Here is a 15664-nt window from a genome sequence, read left to right as displayed (position 1 = left end):
AGGCGGAGAAGCCAGATGCCAAGTTATTATTCCAACAGAGAGAAAAGCGATGATGGGAGTAACACGTGGGATTTAGCACAAAACCAATGAGTATTTCAACATACACAGGGAGCAGTGAACATGACCCAATACCAGTTATGAAAGGAATCAATGCTGTTTAAAAGAGGCCTCGATGCTTTACTTCCCAGTGCAGGCGGGACAATAATGGAGGCCATTGGTCCTCTCCTGCAAGGCCGTGAGTGAGGGAACAGAGCCCAAGAGGCCAAAATACATGTCAGTTGTGTCTGAAGGGCTTACTCTTCCCTTTGAAATCACCTAGACCATCCATTCAGAGAATGAGGTCAATCCAAGGGTTAAGAAATCAGAGATGAGGAATCCCGCTAATCCAGGACCCAGTACCCCAGGCTTCACGTACATGTCTGCTTCCAGGCTGCGAAGAGGCCTGGAACAAGTGACTCAAGGTTTCCTGCTTTTACAAACCTATGCAAAAGACAGCAACTCTCACCCAGAACCTGCTGCAAGGATGAATGAGAATGTTTTTAAACTTGAAAAAGTGGCTGCTAGTTTTAAAAATAAAAATGGAGGTCATTCAAATGCAACAGCATGTGCTCTGGTTCCAGCCTTTATGCCACTGCAGAGACTTTCATTTCCTCCACACACTATGCGATTTGAATCTGGTTTGTGAAAATGTACTGTGGTTCAGCATAGTGTAAGGAGAAGATCAGAACAAAAAACAAGACCACATCCATAATATGTCAGAGGCAATATAATGGTTTAAAGAGTAGGCTTTGGAATCACAAGGTCAGGCTTCAAACTTTGAAGTGTATGACCCTGGAAAGTTACTGAACCTCTCTGTGCCTCAGTTTCCCCACCTCTACAACAGGGGTTATAGTTGTAGGTTTTGATCTCTAAGCTTTCAAATATTCTAGTTTTACAGAAAACTAGGTCAGGGTTTGATTCCAAAAAGCCAAAATAACTAAAAGTTGTAAACTGAGTTAGTAAATCCTCTATCAAAGATGCAGTCTCAGTAAGCAAGCACACTGGATGGCCATGAAAAATGCATGGCTGTTCCTCTGACGAAGGCCCTCAGCCTCGTCCACAGATACTGCCAGAAGATTCCTATCCAAAGCTCCTGAATTCTTCATGTCTCTGTTCCTCACTGTGCTCTCAATATTCCAAACTCACAGATATTCAGTATCCTGGCAAGGCAGAGCACTGCTCATATTGTATTGCTGTGGTTTTATCATTACAGGTTGAGAAATACAGTTTTAATTATTGTTTGAGGAGAAAAGTATCCTAATGCCCAGTGGTATATCTTATATATCTTACATAAGACAGATGTATAACTGGAGGAACAAAACTACCAACAGCCTTCTCCTTCCCATGAGCAGCCATTACCTGCTTTGCAGCTTAGCAGTGGGATGGTTTCTTAATATGAGGAGGTCAAGGGGATGCAATGCTGATACGGGGCAGGGACTGAGTGAAAGATACATCGTTTATATAACAACCGCTAGCATTTGCTTGAAGACAATTCTTGCTAATTATGGGACTGGTAAGAAAAATGCACCTCTTCCTTGTTTTGAGTTGACATTACATGATCTCTTAAAATGAATATTTGATCCTTGAAGAAGTAAGCAGGTATATGGAGGTATAGTTTGTGGTTAGGTGACTGAGGCCTCTGAGAACAGTTAACAGCAGGAGCATACCGGGAAGGTGCAGAGAATAAATAGGCATGACTCATCCTGATGCTGAGACCACAAAGGGCCAAGAAGGATGCCTGTGCATACCCTACGGCTCTGAGAAGTCAAATGCTATCAAGGACTGGTCCGGTCTAAAGAAAAGACAAGGGAAAATGCATTTCTTGGAACAAATAATGGCTTTGGGGTGAGAGCAACATTTGTGTTTAAAGGGTAGACTGTTCTCAAAAGGCAAATGAACACATATGTTTTGTCAGTAATAAGGAAAAGGAAGTCCTGCATGAAGGCACAGGCCTGACACCAAGGTCAGGACCCTCTGAGTGAAATTTAACTTCGTGGGTACTTTTTACGTGGACTCTAATGGAGTCCCTGTTAAATCAAAAACATCAGAACACTTTGGAGCAATACACCAAAAGCTTCCACGTCCACAACAAAACATTACAATGTCTACGATATAATCCAGAATTATTCAACATACAAAGATCCAGGAAAATGTGACATGTTCTCAAAATCAACAGATGCCAATGGTGAGGCGATCAGATGGTGGCATCAGCAGACAGGAGCTTTAAAGCAGCTATCATAACCATGCCCAGGGAAGTGAAGGATGTTCACAATAAATGAAAGGTAGGCAGTACCAATAGAGAAAGAAAAAAAGGGAATTAACAACTGAAAACATACAAGGGTTGAAATTTTAAAAATGCTCAATAGAAGGGAAATGACAGAGGACAAAGAGGGTAAACCTGAAGACGTATTAATAGAAACCATCTAATCTAAAGAAGAGAGAGCGTGCTGAGAAAAAGGTGAACAGAGCCTCAGAAACCCGTGGGAGAATTTCAAAAGCTCTAACATATGGATAAATGTGTCCCAGAAGGACAGAGAGAATGGAGCTGAAAAATGGCTGAAAATCTCCCCAATATGGTAAAAGACATAAACTCAACAGATTTAAAGTAGCTTAATGAACTCCAGAACAAGAGAAATTCAAAGAGAACCATGATTAGGCACATCCCAGTCCCACTAACTGAAAACCAAAGATAAAGAAACTCTTGACTGCACCCAGACAGGAAAAACATGTTGCACATGGGGAAGAACGATTAGAACAAGCAAGCCCTTCTCATCTCTGGAGGCCATGGACACTGAAATGACATCTTTAAAGCACATAAAGCAAGGGGCGCCTGGGTGGCTCAGTCGGTTAAGCGTCTGACTTCGGCTTAGGTCACGATCTCGTGGTCCGTGAGTTCGAGCCCCGCGTCGGGCTCTGGGCTGATGGCTCGGAGCCTGGAGCCTGCTTCCGATTCTGTGTCTCCCTCTCTCTCTGCCCCTCCCCCGTTCATGCTCTGTCTTTCTCTCTGTCTCAAAAATAAATAAACGTTAAAAAAAAAAATAAAGCACATAAAGCAAGATCAGGTGGAATTCTTTATCTATGGAAATTTTTGATTGTGAAAAAAAGACATTTACAGAAGAAGGAAACTGGAAGAACTTGTTGCCAATGGACCTGCTTTATAAGAAATGCTAAAGCAAGTTCTTCAGTATGAAGAGAAATGAAATCAGTAGGGAACTCAGAGCTTCAGGGACGAATGAAGGCGACTGGAAATGGTAAAAGGTAGGAATGGGGGGAAAACCCACTCTTTTTTCTCTCAATTTCTTTTAAACACACACGATTGCCTAAAGCAGCACTGCCTCCTAGAAATATGTTAATCAATTAAAAATTTTTTAAGATGTGAAATGTAATGTATGCAAAAATACATATAATATATACAGATTATAATTTCTACATGTAATTAATAAAATTATTAGAGGTTTTGTATTCATTTTTTTCCACAGGAAGTCTTCTACATCCAGCATGCATTTCATACATACAGCACATTTCAGTGCAGAATAAGCACATTTCGAGTGCTCAAAAGCCACTTATGAAAAGTGTTGGTCTAAAACAAAAGTTGTAACATTGTCCTGGGGGATTTATAATGTATGTGGATGTAGCACATGTGACAAGTGTAATAGTCATACAAACTACATGGGACAAACAAAAGTGGGAGAAGGGTTGCCAGGGTTCCGCATTTTACATGAAGAGAAAATGCAATTTTTAAGTACACTGTGAAAGTATATATATTGTAATTCTTAGAGAAACCATTGAAAAAATTAATGCAAAGAGATATAGTTAGAAAGGCAATCAAGTAAGTTGGAATATACAATATCTGAAAAATCCAGAATATGGATATGGCAACTAAAGTGCAAGCAACCAAAAACACAAGTGGGACTACATTAAAGTAAAATGCTTCTGCAAACTTCTGCAAACAGTTCTGCAAACTGTTAACTTTGTCAACAAAGTTAAAAGACAACCTAAAGAATGGGAGAAATATTTGCAAACCATTTATCTGATGAGAGGTTAATATCCAAAATACATAAAGAACTCCTACAGGACAAGAGCAAAAAAACCGAAATAACTCAGCTCAATTAACAATTTAAAAAAATGGACCAAACATACAGAGAAGGACAGATACCATACGTTTTCACTCTTATGTGGATCCTGAGAAACTTAACAGAAGACCATGGGGGAAGGGAAGGGGAAGAAAAAAAAAAAAGGTTAGAGAGGGAGGGAGCCAAAACGTAAGAGACTTAAAAACTGAGAACAAACTGAGGGTTGATAGGGGGTGGGAGGGAGGGGAGGGTGGGTGATGGGTATTGAGGAGGGCGCCTGTTGGGATGAGCACTGGGTGTTGTACGGAAACCAATTTGACAATAAATTTCATATTTTTTTTAAAAAGTGAAAAAATGGACAAAAGACATGAATTGACATTTTTTCAAAGATATATGGAAGGCCAATAGGTATATGGGAAGATGCTCAACGTCAGCATTCATTAGGGAAATGTAAATTAAAACCACAATGAGAGTGGAGCACCTGGGTGGCTCAGTCAGTTAAGTGTCTGACTTTGGCTCAGGTCATGATCTCACAGTTCGTGAGTTTGAGCTCCAAGTCAGGCTCTGTGCTGACAGCTCAGAGCCTGGAACCTGTTTCAGATTTTGTGTCTCCCTCTCTCTCTGCCCCTCCCCCGCTCACGCTGTCTCAAAAATAAATGAGCATTAAAAAAAAACCCAACAACCACAATGAGACATCACTTCATGCCTATTAAAATGGCTATCACCAAAAAGATAAGAAATAAAAAATACTGGTGTGGATGTGTGTAGTACACAAGGGCACCCTTGTGTACTATTGGTGGGAATGTAAATTGGTGCAGCCACTAAGACAACAGTAAGGAAGATCCCAAAAAATTAAAAATGGAATTACCATATGACCCACCAATTCAACTTCTGGGTATTTATCCAAAGGAAATGAAAACACTAACTCAAAAGGTATCTGCACCCCCATGTTCATAGCATTATTTACAATAGCCAAGACATGGAAACTACTTAAATGTCCAATGATGGATGTATGGATAAAGAAACCGTGGTACACGCACACAGTATTTTTAGGCCATAAAAAATGATGAAATTCTGCCATCTGCAACAACATGGAAGGAGGACCTTGAAGGGATTATGCTAAGTGAAATAAATGAGACAGAAAGACAAAGATTGTATGATCTCACTTACATGTGGTCTCTTTAAAACAAACACACAAACAAATAAACTCAGTAAAAGAGATCACACTTGGGGTTACCAGAGGCAGAGAGCAGGGAGAGGTGAACTGGAAGGCAGCCAAAAGGTACAAACTTCCGGTTATCAGATAAGTAAGTACCAGGGATGTAATGTATAACATGATGGTGACCGCTAACACTGATGCAGGATCTGTAGGAAAGTTAAGAGAGTAGATCCTAAGAGTTCTTATCATAAGGAGAGATTGTTTTCTTCTTTTTTTATTGTATCCATATGAGAAGATGGATGTTAGCTGAACCTATTGTGGTAATCATTTCATAATACATCTAAATCAAACTATTATGTTGTACTCATGAAACTCATAAACGATGTAAGTTATTTCCAAATAAAACTTGAAAAAATAATCATAAAAAATCCAGAAGACAACAGGAAAACAGAAAAAACAGAGGAGATAAGCAGAAAACAAATGATAATATGGTAGACCTAAATCCAGCTAAATCAACAGTTACATTAAGTTGTAACAGACTGGAGAGTCCAACGTCCAGAGATTATGAGGATGAATAACAATGCCAGACCCAATCACATGCTTTTTATAAGCCGCACACTTTATTTTTTTTTTTCAACTTTTTTTTAAACGTTTATTTACTTTTGAGACAGAGAGAGACAGAGCATGAACGGGGGAGGGTCAGAGAGAGAGGGAGACACAGAATCCGAAACATGCTCCAGGCTCTGAGCTGTCAGCACAGAGCCCGACGCGGGGCTTGAACTCACGGACGGCGAGATCATGACCTGAGCCTAATTCGGACGCCTAGCCGACTGAGCCACCCAGGCGCCCCTAAGCCGCACACTTTAAATATGAGCTCAAAGACGGGTAGAAGTTTAACTTATCATGGGGAAAGATATACCATGCAAGCAGTAAGCATAAGAAAGCTAGCATGGCTGTTTAGTATCAGATAAAATAGACTTCAAGACTAAGAGTTTTAACGAAGATAAAGAGGGACATCTCATAAAATACAAAGGTCAATTCATTGAAATGATTTAGCGTAACAATGTATGTATCTCACAACAGAGCCCCAATACAGGACACAAAAACTGAGAGGAAGTAAAGGGAGAAAAGACAATTCCACAATCAATGTAACACCCTCTTCACAGCAATTATTCAAACTAGACAGAAACAAAAATCAGTAAAAGCATAGAGGATCTGAAAAACACTATCCACTACCTTGATCTGATTATTTCTAAAATGCTACGCAACCAACAACTGCAGAATACATATTCTTTTCAAATAAACAAGGTATACTGACCAAGCGAGACCATATTTTGGGCCATAAAATTAAGGTTGGAACAAGGACAAAATCACTATACACTGCCACATTTCACCGCCTCTCCTAAAAACACAGAACAGAAACTTTTTGGGAAATTAAAAGCAACTCTTTTCCCCACAGGTGACAGGCAGTGCTTAGATTACAGGTGCTCAACAAATGTGTAAACACTTAAATACACCAATAAACATGAACACCCTGTTAAGATTATATGAACAGCCTTAGAGAACCCAAATTAAAGTTAATTGGGAGAGTATTTACATATTCAATAGTTTTGGAAATACACTGTTAGGATTTATTTCTATTTACATTTAGGGATTTAAGTGTGATTGTGCAAGTATTTTATTCTGTTATACTTCTTAGGTTGCTTCCTTTTTGAAACCATTTTTCTAATATTTCTATTGATCTGATTTTAAGGCTGGAACACTCAAGTCCCTGAGGAAAAGAGAAAGCACAGCCTCAATTTCCATAGCAACTCTAAATCCATCACATTATATTCGTATATGAGAATTTGATTTAAATATATTAATATATGTGAATTTGCAATGTGTCTAAGCTGTAGTTGCCATAGGAACTGCAACTTCAAATTTCCTTTTAAGTTTAGTAAATGCTCACACTTGACAACGGATTCCCGCCCCCCCAGCTATCTTGAGTTGCGGATATGGCTCACTGCAATAAGCTTACAAACATCATGACTCACAATGATAGATGCACTTAATAGGTATCTATCATTATGGAAACAGATATTTTTTTTTCAATATATGAAGTTTATTGTCAAATTGGTTTCCATACAACACCCAGTGCTCATCCCAAAAGGTGCCCTCCTCAATACCCATCACCCACCCTCCCCTCCCTCCCACCCCCCAGGAAACAGATATTTTAATACATGCGCCTCAATGGTAGATCAAAAGCAACTAGAGATACAATGCTTCAGAACGCAGATGGCAGAAGACTTGCCAGGCAGCCATTCACCCTTATGTGACAGCCTCTGCTTACGCTGAAGCTTGTTTCAGTCCAGGTAAGTCACCCAACCGCACACCGATGGGCTCTATGGCTTCTCGGAATCTACACAAGGACATTTTGGATCTGTACTGAAATGGCAGAAAAATCTGGCACATTCTCATGACAACTGAATGCACCAAGTATGTGGAGTGTATCTAGTTTATAAAAAAGCAAACAACCCATGGTGCAGGCCTACAGAAGTAGTCTGTGCGATGAAAAACATTATTATTATTATCATTATCATTATTATTATTATTATTATTATTATTATTATTATTATTATTATTATTTTGCCAATGTAGACAGTACTTTCTTAAGTGGAGAATCCATTCCAGGATCACATTTCCACTCTAATACGGGCCCTTTGCCACTTATCGCTGCTCTTAATGTATTATAGTCAGGACACGCAAGTTAATTTGTTATTAGCCTACAGAAATATTTGGGGAGAGAGAAATGCACTGCAAAATCAATCAAGTATTCCATGGCCAAATGAAAAAATAAAGACCATCTCTTGCTTTTAGTTCTACCAGCCATTGCTCGTTTCTACTAATGCAGATGGTTGAGAAACGACAAGGCTTAGAGGTGGAGGGCGCCTGGATGGCTCAGTCAGTTAAGCCTCTGACTTTGGCTCAGGTCATGATTTCATGGTTCGTGAGTTCAAGCCCCACATCAGGCTCTCTGCTCTCAGCCGAGAGCCTGCTTTGAATCCTCTGTCCCCCTCTTTTTCTGCCCCTCTCTCACTCATGGTCTCTCTCAAAAAAAATAAACAAACATGAAAAAAAAATTAATTGGGCGCCTGGGTAGCTCACTCAGCTAAGCGTCCAACTTCGGCTCAGGTCATGATGTCACAGTTTGTGGGTTTGAGCCCTGTATTGGGCTCTGTGCTGACAGCTCAGAGCCTGGAGCCTGCTTCAGATTCTCTCTCTCTCTCTCTCTCTCTCTCTGCCCTTCCCCCACTCATACTCGGTCTCTCAAAAATAAACATAGAAAAAAAATTAAAAATAAAAAAAAGAAATTACTGATAGGACATCACTGTTGGGTAACTGTGCTATCCATCTGAGAATTCCCAGAGAGCTGACCCTCACCTCATCATTAAGCACTTAAATTCTGGGTAGACAAAATCAGACTTGTGAAGAGAATGGCTTTGAATGGCTTCAGACCAGAGGCAGGTGACCAGTTTAAAGACTGTAAATAGTTCATGGGGGAGATGATTATAAACAGAATCTTAAGTATTAGAAGGGAACTCTGAGTGGATCAATTAGTGTAGGCTGGTGTCCCAGTGATCCTGAGGGATAAGGAGAGGCATGGAGCTATTTGATCGTCTAATAAAGCATTCAGGCTGATGGGCTGTTTGGTAAGGTTTTCTGAAGTTTTTTTGGCTCTTCTTGTACTGATGCTTGTACTTTCTATTGCGATCAGTCTACTCCTTGCCCTTATAAGTTATGTGCTCAGAAACCATATCCCTTTGTTTGTTAGAATTACACTTTTGTATCACAGATTTTAGAAGACATTTTGGCTTATATTTTCTTGGCTGTATTCCCAAGAGCTGGATACTGGACCTTGAGAAAAATGAGGTCTCACTGTATTTATAGGAGCCTTTCACCTATTATAGCTTTTAAAACAGTGTTCTACATGCCATGTACACCTTGCTATAATTTTTTCCACAGTATAGTTTTTCCACCCCACAATGTCCAAGAGACAGAACCTATTTTATTAAAAAGGGTATGACTAGTTTGACTTTTGAAAATATCCTTTCTCCCTGATTAAGACCAATGAGGTGAATGAACATGGTCAAGGTAACAGGAACATGAATCTTTTTTTAAAAATTGTTTTGTAATGTTTGTTTATTTTTGAGAGACAGAGGACAAGCGGGGGAGGGGCAGAGAGAGAGGGAGACACAGAATCGGAAGCAGGCTCCAGGCTCTGCACTGTTAGTACAGAGCCCGACACAGGGCTCAAACTCATGAGCCATGAGATCATGACTTGAGCCGAAGTTGGATGCTTAACTGACTGAGCCACCCAGGCACCCCAGGAACACGAATCTTAAAAGAACTAGTGCCTTCTGGAACATTAAGAACCTTATTTATTAAAAAAAAAAAAAAAAAAAGTAAAAACCCTATTTATTACCTGTTGACTTTAATGTGTTTTCTGAGCTCTGTCACCCAAGAGGTTAAGCTCTGGAAGAAATCGGTTTCTCTTCCAGGTTCACAGACATTCTATCAAAATGGCACACGTTTCTCTGTGGCTTCTGTGAAAGACCAATGGAGGAAGTGCTAGAAAACGAGGCCAAAGCAGCACCGTGGGCAGTGGTGCAGATTCAAGGACACACTGTGATTGTGCAACAAAAATGTACTTCTGAGGCCTGTCCAATTTCACTACTAAACACTTGAATAAAAAAAGTGGCAGCTGAGTTTTAAGATGAATCTGTACATCAATAACAGCTATAGGAAAAGACCCCAAGACCAGAAATGCCAGCTACCCTGGGTCTCGCCTCTCCCCCCATGTCTTCCTAACTCTAGCTGCCCACCAAAACCCCCGATCCGGACAAAACACACCCCTCTTCTACCCCATCTCTACACTGATCCAAGTTTCTGACCACACTTAAAGCCCAATTTGAACTGCTATAATTTTTTTTTCCCCAAACTCCTTGTGGCCTTTTACCCAACCTCTCCCCAGCACTTCTGATTGTTTAAATAATAAAATAAATAAAATAAAATAAAATAAAATAAAATAAAATAAAATAAAATAAAATAAAATAAAATAAAATAAAATAAAATAAAATAAAATAAAATAAAACAAAACAAAACCAAACCATTCCCTGCCTCTCTAAATCTTTATCAACACTCTTGACCTTATTTTCTTCCTCCAGCATCAGGGTCCTGCTCCACAAGTTTCCCCTCCTTTTTCCTATCGTCAACTAATTCTCCTCCAGGGACCTTTCTCCCATCTTACAAACTTGCTCACTGTGCCTTGTCCTAGAAGCAAACAAACACAGATCAAGGACACTACCATTCGCCTTCCAATCTCACTTCTCGATGCTGTCTGCTTTCCCCCACAACTATATGTTTTTCCTCAACTTTTTTCCTGACAAATTTGGTGAAGGTGGGATCCCCTCTCACTGCAGGACTTTCCCACTTGTCAGGTCACGCCCTCGCCTGGTCTCTGTGATCTAGGCGTATGCATTCAGCACTTTAACAGACCAGCTCTCTAAAGGATTGTTCATCACCTCCCAGGAGTCCAGTATCTTTGGCCTATTTTCAGGCTTCATCCTCTTTGATCTCTCCACAATTAATATTCGGCACTGCTGGTGACCCCTCTTTCTAGAAATTTCCTACTGTTCATTCTCTGATGCTGAGCTTTCCTAGTTTTTTCCCTGATGTTTGTATCTTTTTCTTAGCTTCCTCTTTTTCCTCTTACTCCTTATTCCTTAGCTTATTTTATATAATTTCATTCATTCTATGGCTTCAGAGCTAGACTTTTATGCTGTCTTAATTTCCTTCCTCCAATTCCTCTCCCCATTCTGGGTGCCATCACTGCACCGAGTGACCCCTAAGGTGAGAAATTCAATGGGCTCGTCCAGGCCTCATTTTACTGGACTCCCTTCCACAGGTTCAGACATTGTTGGCCACTGTGTTCCTTTCCTTCTGCTTCTTTGACATGTTATTCCATCACTTCCTTTAATCTTTCTGGCACCTTCCCTGATTCTTGTGCGAACCCTTGCTTTTCTGTCCAAACATTAAATGTTACAGTTCTTCATGTCAGTCTCTCCTCTTCCAACTGAGAGCTCACTTCCGGCTTCAATTACATGAACATATGGAAGACTCACAAATGTATACTGATAGTCTACACAACATGCTGGTGTTGTTTAGCATTAGTATTGTTACAACCATCTCCTATCCATTCTAATTGGAGGTTGGGCATAAATAGGGAATTTGTGTCATTTACAAAATTAATGTTATTGATTTAACAAGTGTGAACACTGGTTTTCAGAATGGAACAAATCGTTTTCTGACGATCTCACTGTTTAACTGTCTAGTACCACAACTGGTGTTTGTAACAATGACTGCAGTTTTACAAGAACACCCTCCTGCTTGATAAAGTCTGTGTTTTATGGAAGGATGTTTGTAGTTTTAAAAGGTTTTTATCCACAAAGTTTAACAAATTTTAAAGTTCTAGGTATTCAACCTCAGTGACTTCACTTTTGGACCAAGCTATACAAAGGAGGTCTTGCTGAATATTACCACGTAAATATTGGCACTGACCATACAGGAAATAGGATGCATATTTCAATGACTTTTCTTTGAAGGATGTAGAGGATTATTCACATTTAAAAGCAAAATTGGTTCATATTCTGGTTTGTATGACCAGTAATTAGGTAGTAAAAATACTTCAGCTGAAATCTAAGCAGACTTGACATATTTCAGAAAAACGTACCAAGAAAATGAAACCTATCCCTGGAGTATTATTTTAACATATAGCTTCAATGATACAAAGTGAGTAACTCTGCCTTTTTAAGAGATTAAATCGTGATCATTAGACTTATTACAGATAAGGCCCTGCTATGAAGATAAATGTGGTCAAATAGACGACAATAAAAATCATCCAGAGGCCTAAAGAGATTGACTGCTGGGAAGAATCAAACACAAGAAAGCACACAAGAGCCTGAGCCACTTCCCAAAATGCAAGCAACTATACGATTTCACTGTTCCCATACCTGCGGTGGGGGAGTTTGCGTGATGAGACTTTTTTGGCAGGTTGAAGATCTGTTCGCCAGGGTCGGGGGGAGGGATCGCATCTTGCCCTTGCCGTGCTTCTACAGGATCATACTCCTTCCCATCGTAGTTAGCATCATAGAATTTCTTAAACCATTGAATGAAATCCAGGTTGTCCTGGAAACGCCCCTTCACCAGCTTCTCCACTGGGATCACCTGCAATATAAAATCGCCATGTGAGTCGTGAACCCGTTTATGAGTATTTGGCACAACTGAAGCATTTCCTATAAACTATCTTCTACGGGTCAGGGATTATTTACTGGTCTCCCCCTCAGCTTCTTGGCCAGCTGTATTCTAGAATTCACCTATTTTTTTTTTCATCATATGCAAGCAAAATTAAAATAAAATGCTGTAGGTGTTCTTCTGAATTATTTCACACCTCTGAACAAATGAGATGAAACAAAAAGTACCTTAGCTGTCAAGAGGGGCTGATTCTCTTCAGAATGTATTTGATTACATAAGCATCTCCATGCAAAAATGGGCCTGGGATGTTGTGCTAGTTCAAGATTGATGAGTTTTCCATATTTCTTTTTTAAAAAATGTTTATTTGTTTATTCTTAGAGAGATCGGGCCAGCAGGGAAGGGGCAGAGAGGGAAAGGAAGAGAAAATTCCAAGCAGACTCTGCACTGTCAGTGCAGAGCCTGATACAGAGCTCGAACCCACGAACCATGACATCATGACCTGAGCAGAAACCAAGAGTCAGACATTTAACTGACTGAGCCACCCAGGTGCCCCTTCAGTATTTCATTCTAACACCTGCTTCTGCTGTGCTGGAATAAACTCCTTCCTGTAAGGATTATAGCTACCAGAGGGTGTGAATGAATAAGACTCAAATCAATCCAAACATACACATATCTAACGGTCTGTAGGAAGCAAAACAAATTTTCCTGTTTTGTTTGTTTACAATGTAGAGAGACAAGCATTATAAACAACTACAAATACAGGGCCTAGGAGTTCACAGGCTGCACAGAAACACGGCTAATGTCCACGGGAGTGAACAGGGACAGAAATGGGGTCTGACTAGGGGAGGCACCGAAGGCATTCTGGAGGAGGAGGTACTCTGTATTCACCTCCACTTCTGAGACAAATCTCAGCTTTTCATAGAGTAACCCTTTCTACTGGCATCCTAGACAGCCAATAGGTACCCCCCCCTTTAGAGGTCACACGAGAACTTTCAGAATTGTGACAGGAAGAAATGTGGGGTGACTCATTAGCTTTACTTCAGTGGGCAGCTCTTTTTGAAGGAAAACGGAAAAGGACTTAGTTATGCAAACTGTGCCATTACCAGATTCTAACTTCCTCATCTTTGAGTCGGAATCCTAGCTGAATGTAGGCCATGGGAGTTACAAAGCTAGGGAGTGAGTCAGATGATGTGCACACAATTCAGACACAAACCTAGGGTTGAAAGGGCACAGCTTCACTGACTAATATGAGCAGAAGCCATATAAATTAAACTTTCAGTAAGGCTTTGCCATCTCTGGAACCAGATACCCCTGATACCCTAAAATGGATCATCAGAACCACTTAAAAAATAGAGAACAACCTCTATCAATGACCACTTGAAGAAAATACACCAACTGAAGCATTTTAGGCAAGCCATTAAACTAAATCATTAGCAGTACATTTTTAAAATGTTTTTTAATATGTTTTTTATTTTAAAGTTTTATTTATTTGACAGAGTGCACGTGCACAGGAGAAAGTCAGGGAGGGGCAAACAGAAAAAGAGAATCCTAAGCAGGTTCTGAGCTGTCAGCATGGATCCTGACATGGGGCTTGATTCCCATGACCCTGGGATCATTACCTGAACCGAAATCAAGAGTCGGACGTTCAACTGACTGAGCCACCCAGGTGTCCCAGCAGTAAGTACATTTTTTAAAAATATTTTTGATAAAGCTAAAATTGAAACGAACTCAAGAATAGAGCAAAATAAAGAGAAACAAACTTTGGGAGGAGACTACATTTTTCATGAAGACTCTTCCCAAATTTCACTGAAGTCCACCCTTTTGTGAAGACTCTTCCAGGGAGGGAGACTTGGGTGTGGATCTCTCTCTCTTCCCAAATTTCACTGAAGTCCACCCACAGGGAAGAATTCCTTCCACACATGCACTTAATATTTGACTTTTTGTTTTATTAAATATTTTCATGTCTTCATATGTATAACTTTTGCTTATGCTGATACTGATTTTTAAGTGCCTTCCTAGAGCATAAGGCCCTTTAATTAACATGCTACTTTCTTTTGTTTTCTGCCAAACATGAAAATTTAGAAACAGTTTTAGATGATGGTGCTACATTAACCACTGACAGTAAGCACTTACTTCTGTTAATTACACATTTCCCATCAAAATCAAAGTTTTGGGGCCTAAGCTCAAAATCTGGGGTGGCAAGCAAATCTTTACACAGATGCTGTCCTGCTCTGACAAACACACACAGGGACCACTGTCTATCCAAACAAGGATCCTTGGGGGAATCATAGCATATTACGTTAGAGAGGCCAACAAAGGTGATTGAGGCCAAGCTCCCTTCACTACAAGAATTTTATCCTAAACATTCTTCAACAGTGGCTCATCTCCTCTCTACGTATACACTTCCACGGACATATGGATGCCCCTAATCTGTTACGTAGCAAGTTATGAGTGGTTTTTTTCTTTTTGATCTAGAAGCATGTATAGAGAAAAGATACAGAAACGGATAGGGAAATAATGCTGTTAATAAGTAAGGAGAACCTATACAGCTCTGATTTCGAATATTACAGAAGGAGCTAACTGGAAATTAACCACAGCAAAGGACAAAGTTGAAAGGACTCCAAAAAGGCTGAACTGTTAAGGGGTTAATCTGAAATAAAAGTTCTGAGAAAACAAGAAGGCAAGATTTTAATATTTTGGTAAGACTGCTTTCATTTAGGAAGATAATAATTGCATTAAAATGTGTGCAGTTTAGCAAACTTTTCTCTTTTCCTTTAACCTGTCTCTTATAAAACACTATTTAAAATTTTCATTTCCATGTAGCCTACTTATTGCTACTATTGATGCAAAGTTATCTGTTCCTCCCCCCTGCTGCTTTTTCTCTTTCCCCTTACTCAAAATTCATTTCTTCCCAAACCTATTCCCTATAAGATATACAGCCATGGTAAAGAATATGGATTAAATATGTATTTGAGTAACAGGAACCATGCAGAGACTGAGTGGACTTCAGTGACAGTCCTTTATGGGAGAAGAAAGGACTCTAGTCTACTTCATTTGTACCACACTGGGACAACATTCTAACATTTAAGGGGTGGGGGGA

The 15664-nt window shown here is 39.9% G+C and overlaps 1 protein-coding gene across 5 annotated transcripts in view; it reads right to left on the bottom strand.

Annotated features, from left to right (window-relative positions):
- Nucleotides 1-15664, bottom strand: part of MAPRE2 (microtubule associated protein RP/EB family member 2) — a 158467-nt gene that overhangs the window by 24334 nt on the left and 118469 nt on the right. For all 5 annotated transcript variants that reach the window (XM_042909477.1, XM_042909474.1, XM_042909476.1 and 2 more), the window contains one exon: nt 12324-12537. In XM_042909477.1, coding sequence (XP_042765411.1) covers nt 12324-12537 — 214 coding nt within the window. The remainder of the gene's footprint in view (nt 1-12323; nt 12538-15664) is intronic.

Source organism: Panthera leo, chromosome D3 (assembly GCF_018350215.1).
Source record: "Panthera leo isolate Ple1 chromosome D3, P.leo_Ple1_pat1.1, whole genome shotgun sequence".
NCBI lineage: Eukaryota > Metazoa > Chordata > Mammalia > Carnivora > Felidae > Panthera > Panthera leo.
The sequence above is the reverse complement of the archived record's forward strand: the minus strand, read 5'-3'. Positions and strand labels throughout refer to the sequence as shown.